We start from the raw sequence: 15175 nt of genomic DNA, 5'->3' as shown, positions 1-15175 counted from the left end.
TGTCAGAAAAGAAAGTCGTTACCTCGTTAAAAGACAAATTAATTGTTACCTGCTTTTCATATGATAAAAGGTTATGTAGATGACGTTGGCGTAATTTAAAATGTTTATATGCTTGTTTCAATCGAGGAACCCTAGAGCCGCATATTTTCAAGCATAATTTTGATGACTCTCCCATACCGAAATTACTGTATGGTGCTTGATGGTGTCCTTTCAAAATAGAATTCAATAAAAATATTGAGAAATGCCTACTTTTGATATGAATAAATGTCAATACTGGCTCTTTGGAATAGAAAAAAAAATAAAAAAGGACAAATGGTTGTTGAAGAGTATGTAGTCGGCAAAAAGTAACAACATTTAATTTGTGCGCAGCTAATTTTGTATGACGTGAATTAAAGCACGAACTTCAAGTGCACAGGTGAGAAAGATCACACTTGAAGTATCATAAAACAACACACATACTGACTAAAATCTAATTAATATAATAAATAATTGTAATGGAGGAGGCGTTTTTAAAGTGGTTGATTGTATGATGTTTTGCAAATTTTGACATTTTACCTTTTCATAGATAAACTATTATGTAGAGTGCATTTCGCAGACTGGAGTTTAGCTGAAAACTTCCAATATGAAGAACGTTCTTTTCGTCTTGTTTGTCCTGGTAAGTTAGCGTTATTTTCTCTCCCTCTGTTTTATGAATACTTGTCTTTATTTTTAATTTAGCCCATTCAAAATATGGTAAGCAGTATTTAAAGAATAATACTGAATATCTACTTGAGATATGAAAGATTCTCAGATGCAATGTTAAAATAGTTTCAAAAATGACGCCGGCAAGCGCACTTGGACGAATGCCCTTTCGGTGCCAAACTGCACGCTAAAAATGCTCTTATTAACAAACAAAAGATCTGCATGAGAATGAAAAACATAGTATTTAGAAGATAGAAAATGATATTAATACTAGATGTATACAGCACCCTTTTCACGATACGCTTCCCGTTCAATACGATATAGTGACCGTCTGTCAAAGAAGACGATGAGTTGCGCAAGGAAGAACTTGAGCTGGAACAGCGTCTGCGATGACTGTGGAGATCAATCTTGGAAAGATAGTCCCTTCTGCAGTCGTCACAAATGAAGTCCGAGCTTGTCACTGTACTTGATGCCTTTCTCTCCAGCCTCCTCCGTCTCTGCTTGTCTTTTCTCTTTTCCTCTGCTTTCTTGATAACTGCTCTGACTACGTGCCTCTATGGGCGATCCTGCGCTATGTCCTCCCATGACTCGATGTCTCTATTAGCGGACCTGAGGTCTCTCTTGCATAGATCAAAGGTATCGCCAGCCAACCGAGTTGTCAGTACAGTAGGTTTTTTGGGAGTCTGCCCTTGTTTATCCGACACACGTGACCCAGCCAGAGCAGGCTAGGCGTCTCTGGCTCAATATAGATAAGATAGATGTTGTCCTAGCTTTTTTGAGGACTTCGCAGTTGATTACTTTGTCTTTTGAAGTGATGCATAGGATCCAACGTAGACATCTCATGTGATAGGTCTTAAGTCTTGTCTCCTGTCTTGCATAATTTATTATGTTGTCCAGGTTTCACTTCCGTATAGAAGGATACGTAAGACACATGCCTGGTAGACTTTCACCTTTGTGTTTAGAGCCAGGTTTCTGTTCTCCCAGTCACTCTTGGTGATCTTTGACAGCACATCCTGTGTCACGATTTCTGTCTCTTTTTGCTGATTGTCAGACGAGCTTGCAAGAGCAGTATCATCCGCAAACAACATTTCTCTAAGGAGGATACGGATGATTTGGATTTAGCAAGTAGGCGAGCTGGGTTGTAGAGTTTGCCATCAAGTCTGGTGTGGATGTAGACACCATCGGAGAAAGATTCGAATGCATTGTACAGAAATAGAGACAAGAAGATGCAAAAGAGTGCAGGGGCGAGTACGTATCCTTGTTTGACACCGCTGAGAATTGAAAGGCTCAGATGTGTCCCATCAAAGCTGACAGTGCAATTCATATCTGTAATGAATAGCTTGATAAGAGAGAGCAGCTTTGGTATTGTAGAAGGCTGAACAGTCCGCTGCGGCTGACGAGATAAAAGGCCTTGGTGAGGTCAACAATGGTCAAATATTAGGATTGACGACTCTTCCTGCACTTTTCTTGTAATTGCCACACAGAGAATATCATGTTAATGGTAAAGCTACCTGATTGAAAGGAACATTATACCTCTGGATAGACTCGTCCGGTTAGGACCTGCAAATTGTGAACACAACCCGGGCAAAGACTTTGCCTACGATGCAGAGAATAAAGATTTCACGGGTGTTGTTACAGTCAGAGCGTTCAGCGTTATTTTTGTACAGTGTCAGAATTTAAGCGTCCCTCATATCTTGTGGCACTTCGCCTTCTTTCCAACAGAGACAGAGGAGTTCATGAAGGTGTGGGAGCAGACCTGACTTTCCCTCCTTGATAACTTCAGGTGGTATAGCGTCTTTACTTGGTGCCTTACCAATTGCTAAGGCATTTATTACCTTTTCAAGGTCTGACATGGTAGGCTCAGCGTCCAGTTTGCTCGTTGTTATGAGTGCGGGTATGCTATCAAGGGCTTCAATAGAAAATGTGTTTTCAGTGGAGTACAGTTCTAGGTAATGTTCCACCCACATTTCCATCTGTTTACTGCGGTCTGTAATGATCTGACCATCTTTTGACTTGAGAGGAGCTGTCTGCCCTTGGCAGGGCCTGTTGCTTGTTTTATGCCTTCGTACATTTCTCTAATATTGTCAGTAGAGGATGTCTGTTCAATGGAGGCACATAGCTCCAGATAGTAGTAATTGGCATATTTCCTGGCCGTCTGCTGACTTTTAGCTCGGGGTTTACGCAGAAGAGTTAGATTCTGCTGTGTTGAATTCTGTTTCCACCTTGTCATAGCGTATCTATTGGCTTCAGAAAGAGGTTCAAGTGTTTGAATGTTTGCTTCAAACCAGTTCTTATTTCTTCTTTCTCTCTTTCAATAAGATTTGATAGCACAGGTGTGGACGGTGACGCTGAGATATAACCATCTAGATTCTGCAGAAATGTCGGGCTCAGCATGGGGAATAGCGTTGTTGGAGTCATGAAATCATTAGTCCTCTCCGGGTCCCTTGTACAAGCGGTATTTATCTTTGGCAAGCATTTGGGCCTGGCAAGATGGAGCTTGCATTGGGCCAACACAACTTTGCTGATGACAAGGGTATGTCCGGTGTCGCAGACAGCACTGTGGTAACTCCTTTATTCTGCGCATTTTGCAAATTGGCTCTTCTAGTGATGATGAGATCCAGCTGGCGCTAATAATGTGTGCGAGGGTACATCCAGGGGACTTTGTACATGTTCTTATTTTCCAAGTGGTATTGTTGATGCAGAATTGTCTGGTATAGCATAGTTACAGTAGACTCTGACCATTTTTATTCATTTCCCTACTCCGTGATGACCGATGCATGCTGGCCTGGCATCATGCGAGGTGTCGACTTTGGCATGGAAGTCTCCAAGCAGATATTTATGTCTCCTGTTTGTGGCATCCATCCAATCAGAGAATCGAGCTCGTCATATAAATAATCTTTCACATAAGAGCTAGAGCCAATGGTAGGAGCGTAACAGGCTATGAGGTTGACAGGAGCTTCGATGGAGTTATTTACAGAAACAGCATGCGTTCTGTGCCTCCAGTGGGTGGTTCTTACGTAGGCAGAAGTAATGTCTTCACTGAAAACCCCACACCATGATCACGTCTTTCATCCTGACCCTTTCCTTGCCAGAGTGTCAATGATTGCTTATTTGCGTGCGTCGCTGATCTGTTGTAGATCGTTTGTCATGCCTGACATCATGGTTCTAACATTCCAGCTTGCTAAGCGAAGTGCTAGAGTCTTCCTTTTTCTTTCTTTTCTAGTAGATGCCAAGATTTACAATCTGCTTGTTTAGCATAACTATATACCATAAGCTGCTGGCAGAAGCAGACAGACTGTGGTGGATCAACACCTTACTGGCTGGGGGCTTCTCAGCTTTAGGTGGACGTTATCTGATCAGTGGGGCACACCCGTGACGTCCTTCTCTTCGCTAATCAAGTCTGGACTTATCACCCATAACTGCTGTCTCCCGTGTTGCGCTTTTGTGTGTTACACAAAAATGGAGTGTCCTATCCATGGCGCAATGCTTGGGCAAATAGGCTTGGCCATAGGGAAAACCTTGGCTGCCCAAACGTCAAGGTCCCCTGGTGACCGTCCTGGTGTAATCCAGAGGAAAGCAGTGCACTACATCTGGCATCAGTTTGGTTGCAGGAGTTGCTAGAAAGATGATCAGTGATCTTGTCTACTTGCACACGGAGCTTCGCTCCAATATGTCTGTCAGGGTTGTCCCTTAGCCGTACGCTATCCCTGGCACTCACAGGCAGTGAGACTATAGCTTTTTGTTTGTTATATAAGTTTCCCTTCTCATAGCTATTTGCTCAACAGACCTACCCTGGTAGCACAGCGGCTATTTGCCCATAACTGGCGCTATTTACCCATAGCTGGGGGATATGTTCATGGACATCAAGGCATATCCACATACCGGTGGGCCTGGATTGCCGCATGTCTAGGGGCAGACCTCCTCCGTGTTCCTGCAGTTCTGAGGCCGCAAGGTGCTCAGTATCCTTTTGTCACCATGAGAAGTGACAAGCACACACAACACAAAGCACACCACACAAGGCGCATCGGTAGACCATTTGACACACAGTTAACAGGACGGGATAAATAATAATGAAAAAAACAATAACGAGACAAACACAATCATAATATTTATACAGTGGATATAGATATGGGGCCATACGAATAAAAATTGAAAGGTTAAATAGAGATATGAGCACTAAAAGAATCTTATGATGGGTTATTTGTATTTTTGACAGTGATAGATATTCATCCCTTCCAAATAATTTACGTTTCCTGGGTTACTACATTAAACATTTAAATTATTTCTGGTGACGGTAATAACCACTGATCTTTAACAGGACCTTGATATGTTTATTGCAGTCATTAGTTACACGTATCTGCTCAACAGCAGATTTACAATTATGAGTTTTCCTTTTGCTTCACAATTATATGTAACATAACATATCATAACTTATTTTTTGGTACGAAGTTATGTTATATTAAATATATAACACTGAAATGCTCAAAAAAATCTAGAATGATGTCTGAAGATTTGATCGTTCATGAATTGAAGAAGGAATTACATTAGTAAAATGTTATCAGGTAAAATCTGAAACTTGTTTATTAAGGTATAAACTAATTATGTCAGGGTTAGACGGTAAATTTAAGACAGGAATGAAAATTCTAAAATAGGGCAAAGATAAGCTACAGTCACGAAAACTGGTCAAAACATTGTCACGACATCTATTTTTGTTGAATGTGAGTTACTCAAAAGGCCATAAAATTGAAAACTGATTTATAAACCTGAAACATTTTATTGTAATACATTTAGGTTATTGGACACTTTAAATGAAATTAACACTTTATAGCAAGATAATTTTCTTTAAATTCGACTCGTACACTATCAGTATTTTCTTGTGCAGTATCTCGTACTGAGCACACGCATACCGGCGGTGTAATATGCAGGACTGAACACTGGCACCAGACCAGGAAGAAAATGCCACTGTACATGTTTCACCCTACCGCTAGGTATTCTATAAGAACCGTGGTAATGAAAGGGAATGCCAAACTACAATGCACAGTTCAATAAAAGGGTTTTACGCATATGAAACTGTTGGTAATTTACCTTCCATTATGCACCGATCACATAACTTTAATTTTTCTTATCACAAAAGACAAAGGTCATACTGATCACAAGAGGCCACCAAGGGAGGCATGCGTGGTTTACACATATATTAACAAAAACTGCCGACATACATTTCAGATATTAATAGGCAACTATTTAGTGTTTATTTACCTGACATACCTAAAAAAAGTTTTTAATTTATCACAGTTATGCTTAAATATATATTCATAGAAACAACATTATTGCATTATATAAAATAAATTTATTTTATATACAAATGTTACACAAAACTAGTACAGGAAAATAACTCTTCAGAATTATTTTCAACAGATTCCCATTTTACCTTTATCATATCTTTGTTGGAACACTGTAAAGCATGATCCTGTAAGAACGTGATCGCAAATTAGCATGCAAGGCGTTGTGTGCGGTCCTTTTCATTTATCAGCACTAAGTCACAAAACAAGCAACGGATGTGAAGATGTTGAAAAGATATGCCATTTCTTTGGACGATAAAAGTTTTATAAAATGACTTTTATTAATGACAACCCGTTTTAAGTTTTGAACTAGGAAAAAATAAAATTGAGCGCTATATTTTGCAAATCTTTATGAAGATCCTTTGGCACAGAACGCAAACAAGCAAAATAATAGAAGAATTGATTTGATTGGGTCTGTCGTGAGAAATGAGAAATATACACTCTACCTCCGGCTTGCAACAAGCACAAAATTCAAGCAACAAACCATAGTTTTACTTACTTGATAACTTGGAACCTTGTGCATGATTCTGCCTGTACTTCAGTACAAGCTGTTTATAATACATCGGTGTTAGGTCTATGGACATTTGCACTACTGACCTTAGTCTAACACACAAGTACACATAAATTTGCAGAACAGATCACATTACACAGTGTTTTACCAGTGTTAGCACAAAAGTCCTTTATCAATTGTCTATTACATTATAATAATAATTATTATTTCTATCGTTTTGTTATGAGAATGTGCTAAAGTTACTTTATAAATAGCAGATTTTCTGAACACGCTCAAAAAAGACTATGTCACCTTTTACCTCCAAATGTATCCTTTACCATTGGGCTTTAAGCTGGGAACGTGTCCTTGGCTCTTCTGGTCTTGGTCTTGTGGGGATCAGCACATTTATGTCGTTATTTGGGAACATTTTTGTCGAGTAAAAGAAACCCTTCTGTTACGAAAGGCAGAATTTTACGTTGGATACGAAACAGAATATGTTCAAGGGTGAAGGTCCACGGGACAAGAGGCACACCCACCAGTAAAATCCGGTGACCATACATAGTTGATCGCCAAACATTTACAAATCTGGTCGTAAAATGATACATCAATAGTATTTAAACATTCAAAATTAAAAAGAAGACATTGTATCAAATATCCATGCTGAAAGTATGTGACGTACTGTGTATACTTCATATTACACCATTTGAGGTAAACTTACAAAAGTGTTCCTGCTGACAACTTCAGCAACATCCATTCCGCTGAAACTAAAACCTAGATTCATCCCTAATGTTAACCTATGTCCTTTAAGTATAATACCACCCGTCTCGACAGCTCGTATTACGACAGGAGTATTGTTTAAAAACAACGAAAAAGATCGAAGCTTTGGAGTTTTCGTTCAAACTTGCTTTCTGTGTGAGCAATTGCAAATGCATTAGCAAGCTACGAACCAGCTATTGCAATATATAAACACACAGAGATTCTTTCTCAATGAAAAATGTTTTCTGTTTCGTAACTACTCGATGGCATACCAGTATATGTACTTCATAGATCTTTCACTCTCAGTAATGTCAACAAACCTTAGAAATCTGATTCATATGCGTAATGGACCGGACACGAAGTGTGACGGCAGATGACAATAATGACATATCCGGACAATTTGTAATATGAATGCTTTTATTTGACTCCATTTCTTCTTTTTATATTTAGATACTCCAGAGTACAAACACTCAACAATACCAAACATGTAAGTAGATCCTGCGAGGTCGAATTTTTAGATGAAACAAAAGAAAGTATAAGATAAACAAATGTTTTAAATTGAGTAATTACATAGAGGAAGTATTAATAATTGTTCATGTACACCTTATGGTAATATTTCTAACAACGTTATTTTTCTTTGAGTCTGTGCTTAAGACAAATTTACTAGGAAATATAAGAATATTTTGCTTACAAATGAAATAGTAATCAATATATAGAATTTTCAATTCACAGCTTCCTTCGGAAGGAATTTTGTATTTGGCGTTATAGGTTCCGGTGTTAGGCTTTCATCAACAAACCTTCGACTTCATATAACCCCAGTTACGGAAATACAGGCTCTCGTCCGGGTAACAGCACCATTCATAAACATGGATAGAACATATACTGTATCTAACTACACTATTGTCCCTCTGAATGGAACTCTGATTCAGTTTGAAAATGGGACGCAGTTCAAAGGCATTGAAGTTAGTTCCAATGCTAATATTTCTGTGACTGTTGTTTCTAACCCCGGTGATTACACAGAAGGATTTTTGGCCTTACCTATTAATGCACTAGGTTCTCGTTACGTAACAGCCTCATACACCGTATACCGTGCATACAGTTCCGAGATTCTCATTGCCGGTGTTGAAAGTGACACAGACGTTACTTTGAAAATAATAACTACAAACAATGCAAGCTCTATCAGAAGTTTTCGCCTGCAGAAGTTTGAAACTTACCAATTTAAATCAACGAGTGATATAAGCGGCAGTACCGTAACATCAAACAAACCTGTGGCTGTTGTGTCTGGATCTGCTGTCGCAATGGTTCCTGTCGGAAGCGGAAGTCTTCAGTATCTAGTCGAGCAAATGATTCCGACAAAATATTGGACATCAAAATTCATTATCCCATCCATATATCCCAGGAAACACTTCGTCCTTAGATTGTTTGCTGATCAGAATAATACCGAAGTGAACTTGTATAACAGCTCGACACACTTTGCAGTACATATGGACAAGGGGTCTATGGAGGAATTACTGTTTGGAACAGATCCAGTCGTTGTAATAGCAGATAAGCCAGTCAGCGTCATACAGTACGGACATGATGGAGATCACATAGACGGAGATCCCTTCATGGTGAACACACAAGGGATCACTCAGTTTCAAGAATCCTATAGATTTGTTACACAGAATTATTATTATCATACAGGAAGCAATACTGTAGCCATTACTTTACTAAAGAACAGTACCAGCGGACTTCTCCTGAATGGACATTCTATGTCTTACTGGAGTGCTAAAAATGTGTCAGTTTCTCCGCCAATGGATGAATACATAACATTCTTTGTGAATGTTTCTTCCAACAGTTTCTACCATTTGCATCACAGCGGTGGAAGAAGGTTTGGAGCAATTATTTATGGGCGCCCTGGTACTTCTGCTGCATTTGGCTACCCTCTCCAGTTGTCATTGATTGAAAATGGTAATGGTATTTGTCGGAAAAATACTGTTTAGTACATCTGCCTTAAAGAAGCAATATTACATTTTTGTTTTAAGTATTCGAAGGGACTTGCATGACTACAGACATGACCGTATACATTGTTATCATACTGTTTAATCAAAAGATATCAAGATTGAAAGTTATACTAACGATTTCATCTAAAATATGTTAGCCCTGACCTGCAATTAATACGTTATACATGGATGGATTTATAAAAGCTTACATTAAAAAAACCCCCCTAACTTTACACATTTTTGTCTGCATGTAACTTTTCATTGCAGTTAAGGATTCGGCTATGTCATTTAGAGACGATATAGTTGTTATCGTATTATTACTTCTACAGACTGCAAAAGTAATGTACATATATCGAGTTCTACCACTTCTACTGTTTTGCAGTAACATCTGCATCTATTGAGCTTTCGACGCAGAAAATATTATATGTTACAAGTTTGTTGGTAACCGGATATGGGATATACACTGTCAAGGAAAACTAAAGCTTGATGTAGATTTTCGAGACAGCACATGTCCTGTATCCGCTTACCAACAAATTCATTATTATTCATTGTTTGCAATGCTGCTACCATGAAAGTTTTGGTAGCCGTTAGCAGAATCGAATATTTGAAAATGTACGCTCTTTTTGGATTTTAGGAAAAGGAACCTGGTGCTTCCAGTGTGAAGATATGGCGCATCTTAAGTATTGTGATAAAGTTTCGAAATGTCAGAATGAAAACGATGTAAGATTTTTCTCTGGCATCATTTATCTGGTTTTCATAACTCTTATGTAATCCGCACATGGATAACCTGGTGTAACAAAACGTTATTTTGTGTTTTCTTCCGTAATTCATGCGAAAGCGGCTATATTTCTATAAATTTCTATTATACTCTGTTTGAATAGTTAGTTACCTTTAAGCGTAATACTGCAATACTACATACAAAATTCATTTTGAGTGGTGTGTATCATGATATAAATTTATATAATTAATACTCCTGTCGTGTGCAATTTCATAAATGGTCTGTTATTGAGATTGATCTTTCTATACCACCTTATATGTTACAAAACGATATTTTAGGTTTGCTTTGTGCAAAGTTATACACGAAGTCTTGATGTTAGCCTCTTTAGATCAGGCTGCGCACATTCTCAGGTACGTACAGTAACTGTTCAAGTTCTCTGGGATTTTAGTTGTGCGAATATAGAAACATTCAATAAGATTGCTTTCAACGATTTAAATGGTACAATGGAAGCAAATGTGAACCAAGAACTAACTGAAAGGAAAACAAATAGCGAATGCTGTACATTAAAATGTTGTGTTATCCAGTAAAACATGTATTAATTACAGCAATGCAAAGGTCTTAAAAGAAGTGTTTTGTTTTTTTCAAATTTGTTATATTATATCATAACAAATGTACATGTATATAGTACCCTTTTCATGACAAACAAACTCGATGCTGTTTTACATAAAAACAAACAAACATGCAGACAGACAGACATTCAAAAGCCGCCACTAAAAGATGCCAAGATCAGCATTTTCTGAACAGACATCATTGGTTCTTTCACATTTTTTAGTGTATGAGCACTGCTACATGCTGAACATTCTTTTCCGGGTAGAACCAGCGCTTGACGCGTACAATTACAGAAATGTTCAGTTCCTGGATCGACATTTAAACCTAATATTACTCTCATGTTCTCACCATGTTCTATTTAGATATTCTGAGAGCTATGTTTGAAAGGGTGTTATGGTATGCATAAATGCTAAATCTTGTAAGGCGTGTATATTTGTGTTTTTACTCAGCAATGCAGCAATAGCGACGGCAACGGAACCTGTTTCAAGTGCTGTGATGGCGATTTTTGTAACAGTGTAGGATGTGGAGATGATGGTAATAAAATTGTTAAAACCCAATATTAATTTTAGGAGTGGTATTTTCAAACTATTGGTTAATGCAAAACAACTCAAATCAATATCACCTGACCACTAAAGTCCGACCCTTAACTTAGTAGAATACACGATTGCCTACGTAACCAGGCCGCGATCAAAAGTAAGATGATTATAAAGGTCACCTGGAGGCTTTCTTCCATCATTTAAGCTTGAAGGTTTCTGTATGATATTGATACAACTATAGAGCAAAGTATTTTGTTTTTATATTCCTGACAGATGTAAACAAATTAGTATTTTTATAGTAACATCGAAAGGAAAAATTTCATATTTCTTAACATTTTCTGAAAAGTGTTGAACTTCAATGAAAAGTAACAACAACACGTTGAGTATGTTTTTTGCTCATACGTCTGTCATAATATGAAGTCCTGAAATGTGATCGAAAAAATAACTGTTAAACTCTTTATTCTAGATAATATTCTTTGTTCAAAAATTGTCACAGTCCTACTGTACAACTACAAATGTATGACTTAATTTACACACTGTCTGTCTCGGTATATCATTTTCCTGTGAACGTGTATCAAATACACTACATTGATGCTTTACTTCATACTTTCTTTTTTCAATATATCATAAATGCGTTTTCTTTTTCAGGTTTTCCGGCACCAGGACAAAGAGGCCCGATTTGCTTTGACTGCACACACAAAGGCGAAGGCGAGGAATGTAACACGGTGCAATTGTGCCATTCTAATCAGGTAAGCGTTGCTTTCACACACGTTAGTAGTAATAATTCATATGAAAATATGCAACTGGATATGTCTAATTAAGAAACAGATACATATAACAGATGATATGCCCGTTTCACAAAATTTCATAATTTTAATCCTAAGTTCTCTATTAAGTATGAACGTTAAAATACACTTATTTCATAGGGTATAACTTGTATCCTTTTGTCCACTAAGTACACAGACGCATATATCTGTGGTGTGAGAGATTACGTATAATAATCTCTAAATCAAAGGTGGAAGGTTGAATGATAACTCCTTAAAGTTACATGTGCATATATGAGACAAAAGTTACAATTTGTTATAGGTGTGCATGGTAGAAAAATACGAATGGGGAGACGACGACTTCCATTACATCAGAGGCTGCACTGAGTCTCAGGTAGGTGTACTTTTTTAGTTAAAATATAAATTAAACATTCTTTCCTATCTCTCTAATAGAAACTGAAGCACTATAAATCAGATTGTGGCAAATATTGATCGATGAATAAGATTTTCCTGACAGTTTTCATAACATTGCATCAATGTACTAATTTTGGGCATGAATTAAAAACAAACTTACATGAAAGGGTTGGTGGCAATACTGATTATTATAGAACTCATAAATCGCGCTCATTTTAAGATCAAATGATTAAACCAAGTTTGTTATCTGTAACTTAATAAGTCAACAATTCGGAAACAATGTAAAGGCGTGACACCCAATGCCCTGTTCGCAGTTATCATATTGCTGAATTTGATATAGGTGTGTACGAGAAAGCGCCATGCTCCAGTCTGTTCACACTGCTGTCACTCCGATTTCTGTAACATGAACTGCACGTCCGTTGATACAGCTCCGCCAATAGTTGGTATGTGTTTTTTGTCTAATCGCCCGCGAAATGTACGGAACAAATATGTCCTGTTATTTCGCGCGGAGTCTTTTTTATTGATGATGCGACAAGGCTCAACAGGACGCAAAAGAACGACGCTTTTAAATGTTTACATTTTCGTTTGAGAGCGATCTTTCATTTCGTTTAGTCGCCTCTGTTTGTCGACATAATTATTTGTGCCGCCTTATATGTCAAGGGCGTGGTTACTTCTGTTAGGTCTTTGCTTTTATAAATAAATAAATTTATCAATAGCCTTGTTTTACGTCCGTTAAATATGGAAGGAAACATTATCAAATGTTTAGATTTGCAGAGATAAGTTTATGCCTTTTTGGTACCTATTGTGATACCTACACCGAAACACGTCATTTAATGAAACTATGTTTCTTGTTTCAGGCTAACAGGTTTCAAACTGTGGTATGAACTGAAATGCAGAACATACTAATAAAAATGATATCATACATGTGTACTGTCTTGCATTTACTTTTTATGACATGCAACATTTTTTTGCATCCAATACTTGAAAGTGGTCTGTGGCAAAATCAAATTTTAGGATTGACCATTGACACAGAAATAGAAATAGTAAAACTACGAAGCAAGATGTCTTTCTGGTTGACAAGCAGTATTGTTGTGTATAAATCAAACTTGACTGCAACTTTAGTGGTCACGCAGACGCAATGTAGGCCATATGGCGACTTTTCCCTCCACCCCATTGTGTCCATACGAGCATTAGTTCAAGCATGGACGAGTACCTAAGTAGAACCATCGACCTTCCGTAAATTTGCTTGACGGCTTTTTCACATGACGAATTCTACACCCCAAACTAGGTTTAGAACCCTCATTGAAGATACCTTAACCACTCGGCAACTGAGACCCCCTTTAAAAGTAATTGTTCTAATTGTTGACCAGCATTTCAGGTGGTGTTAATCACTCGGTGGCAGATTTAGTGGTAATTTTTAAAATTGTTGACTAGCATTACAACTTATAAATAGTTAAATAGTAGCAATTTTTAATAATTATAGGTCAAATTGTTGATTTGTATTATATAAGGTGTACGAATCAGCATCTTTGACAGCATTAGTTGCAACAGTTCAAATATTTGATTACCATGACTGCGGATTTATTAATCACACTCGATGGCTGCTTTAGTGGTTATATTGCAAAGCACATTTTGCAGACTGGGAATATACTTATCATTTCTTTTGTCATATTGTCGATACTATAGGAAAGTTTCAACACAACTACCACTTACTTTGAAAGCAGATTGGTTTGTATCATGGAAAAACATAGATGAACGACGACTATTCAGGTCAGTGCTACAATTTCTAAATGCCAAAAGTAAAAAAAAATGTAAAAATATCAGGAAAAAATGATCGTGGTGTGCAACTTATTTCGAAATATTGCATCTGAATGCATAAGCACGTATCTAAATAATTACGACAAAGGATCAGGATATTTACGCCCAAAGAAGCGAAGCTCGGAAATTTAAGTTATTTTCAGAAGATGGGTCAGGGGATTCAGTCGATAGTGATATAAGTCTGATCAAACGCTGCTGTTACGCGATTCCTTATATAAATTGTCAGTCCATATATTGCGACCAGGCTCAACACTATATTTTGCTTGACTTAAAGGCTCAACGTGCCTTAGTTCAAAATGCAGTTGCCACATTTTTTTTGTAATGAACATAAATATATTAATTTCTTGTTAAATCCTATTTATGATAATTGTGTTCTCTAAAATTAGTCAAAGGTTTGAATATTGATGAATACAGTAAAACGCTATAAATTTATTGAATCTATTATTTCTGATTAACTCCCTTTATGGCTCTAACCGTAAAAGTTCATATGAAGTATTACATGTAGCACTTTTCTAACCATATAATTATGCATAACATCCATTTGGACAGTTGTTTAAGTCATCCGTTTTTGATATAAAATTTAAAGCCTTATGGAATTTTAAATCAAAACGAGAAAACAAATAATACGAAAAGGTATTTCTGATGTCATTCAGACCTGTATAATAGCATTGAATATCGTGCATTGCTGCACTATAAAACCAACATAAATATGTAAACAGTTGAATATATGTCCTATTGGAATATATATATTCTACAAATTTAAATCATTCGAAGTTACTGAACTGAATAAACTCGAAGCCTTAATTAATTAATTAAAAGGCTTCCGGTTAACTAAGTTCTGCGTCTTCGAATAAATTTGTAGAATACAAAACATTCAACAATTATGCTGATGGGAGGTTGATACTGCCAAATGGCTTTATCGTAGCAAACAAAGAAGACAGAGCTGAATAAGTATCTATATTAATGTTATACACAGTTGAGCAAGTAACTAAATCTGCATGATATTTTCAAGTAAAGACAATTCGTTTTTGTTTCAATAGGCGATGTATCAGAGAGTCGCAACGGTTC

General features: G+C 37.2%; 1 protein-coding gene across 1 annotated transcript; it reads left to right on the top strand.

The window, feature by feature from the left end:
- Positions 1 to 569: 569 nt before the first annotated feature.
- Positions 570 to 13211, top strand: LOC123558076 (IgGFc-binding protein-like). The gene is made up of 10 exons (XM_045349956.2): positions 570 to 655; positions 7717 to 7753; positions 7999 to 9216; positions 9883 to 9968; positions 10305 to 10376; positions 11025 to 11109; positions 11760 to 11860; positions 12198 to 12269; positions 12630 to 12732; positions 13147 to 13211. The coding sequence occupies exons 1-10, from the start codon at positions 623 to 625 to the stop codon at positions 13149 to 13151; spliced, it is 1812 nt and encodes a 603-aa protein (XP_045205891.2). The 5' UTR covers positions 570 to 622; the 3' UTR covers positions 13152 to 13211.
- Positions 13212 to 15175: the final 1964 nt, after the last annotated feature.

Source organism: Mercenaria mercenaria, chromosome 15 (assembly GCF_021730395.1).
Source record: "Mercenaria mercenaria strain notata chromosome 15, MADL_Memer_1, whole genome shotgun sequence".
NCBI classification, from domain to species: domain Eukaryota; kingdom Metazoa; phylum Mollusca; class Bivalvia; order Venerida; family Veneridae; genus Mercenaria; species Mercenaria mercenaria.
The sequence above is the reverse complement of the archived record's forward strand: the minus strand, read 5'-3'. Positions and strand labels throughout refer to the sequence as shown.

Coding starts and splice junctions, on each gene's coding strand:
- LOC123558076 (XM_045349956.2), top strand. CDS start 623: ATGAAGAACGTTCTTTTCGTCTTGTTTGTCCTG. Junction 656..7,716: donor TTTTCGTCTTGTTTGTCCTG/GTAAGTTAGCGT, acceptor TTTTATATTTAG/ATACTCCAGAGTACAAACAC. Junction 11,861..12,197: donor AATTGTGCCATTCTAATCAG/GTAAGCGTTGCT, acceptor AATTTGTTATAG/GTGTGCATGGTAGAAAAATA.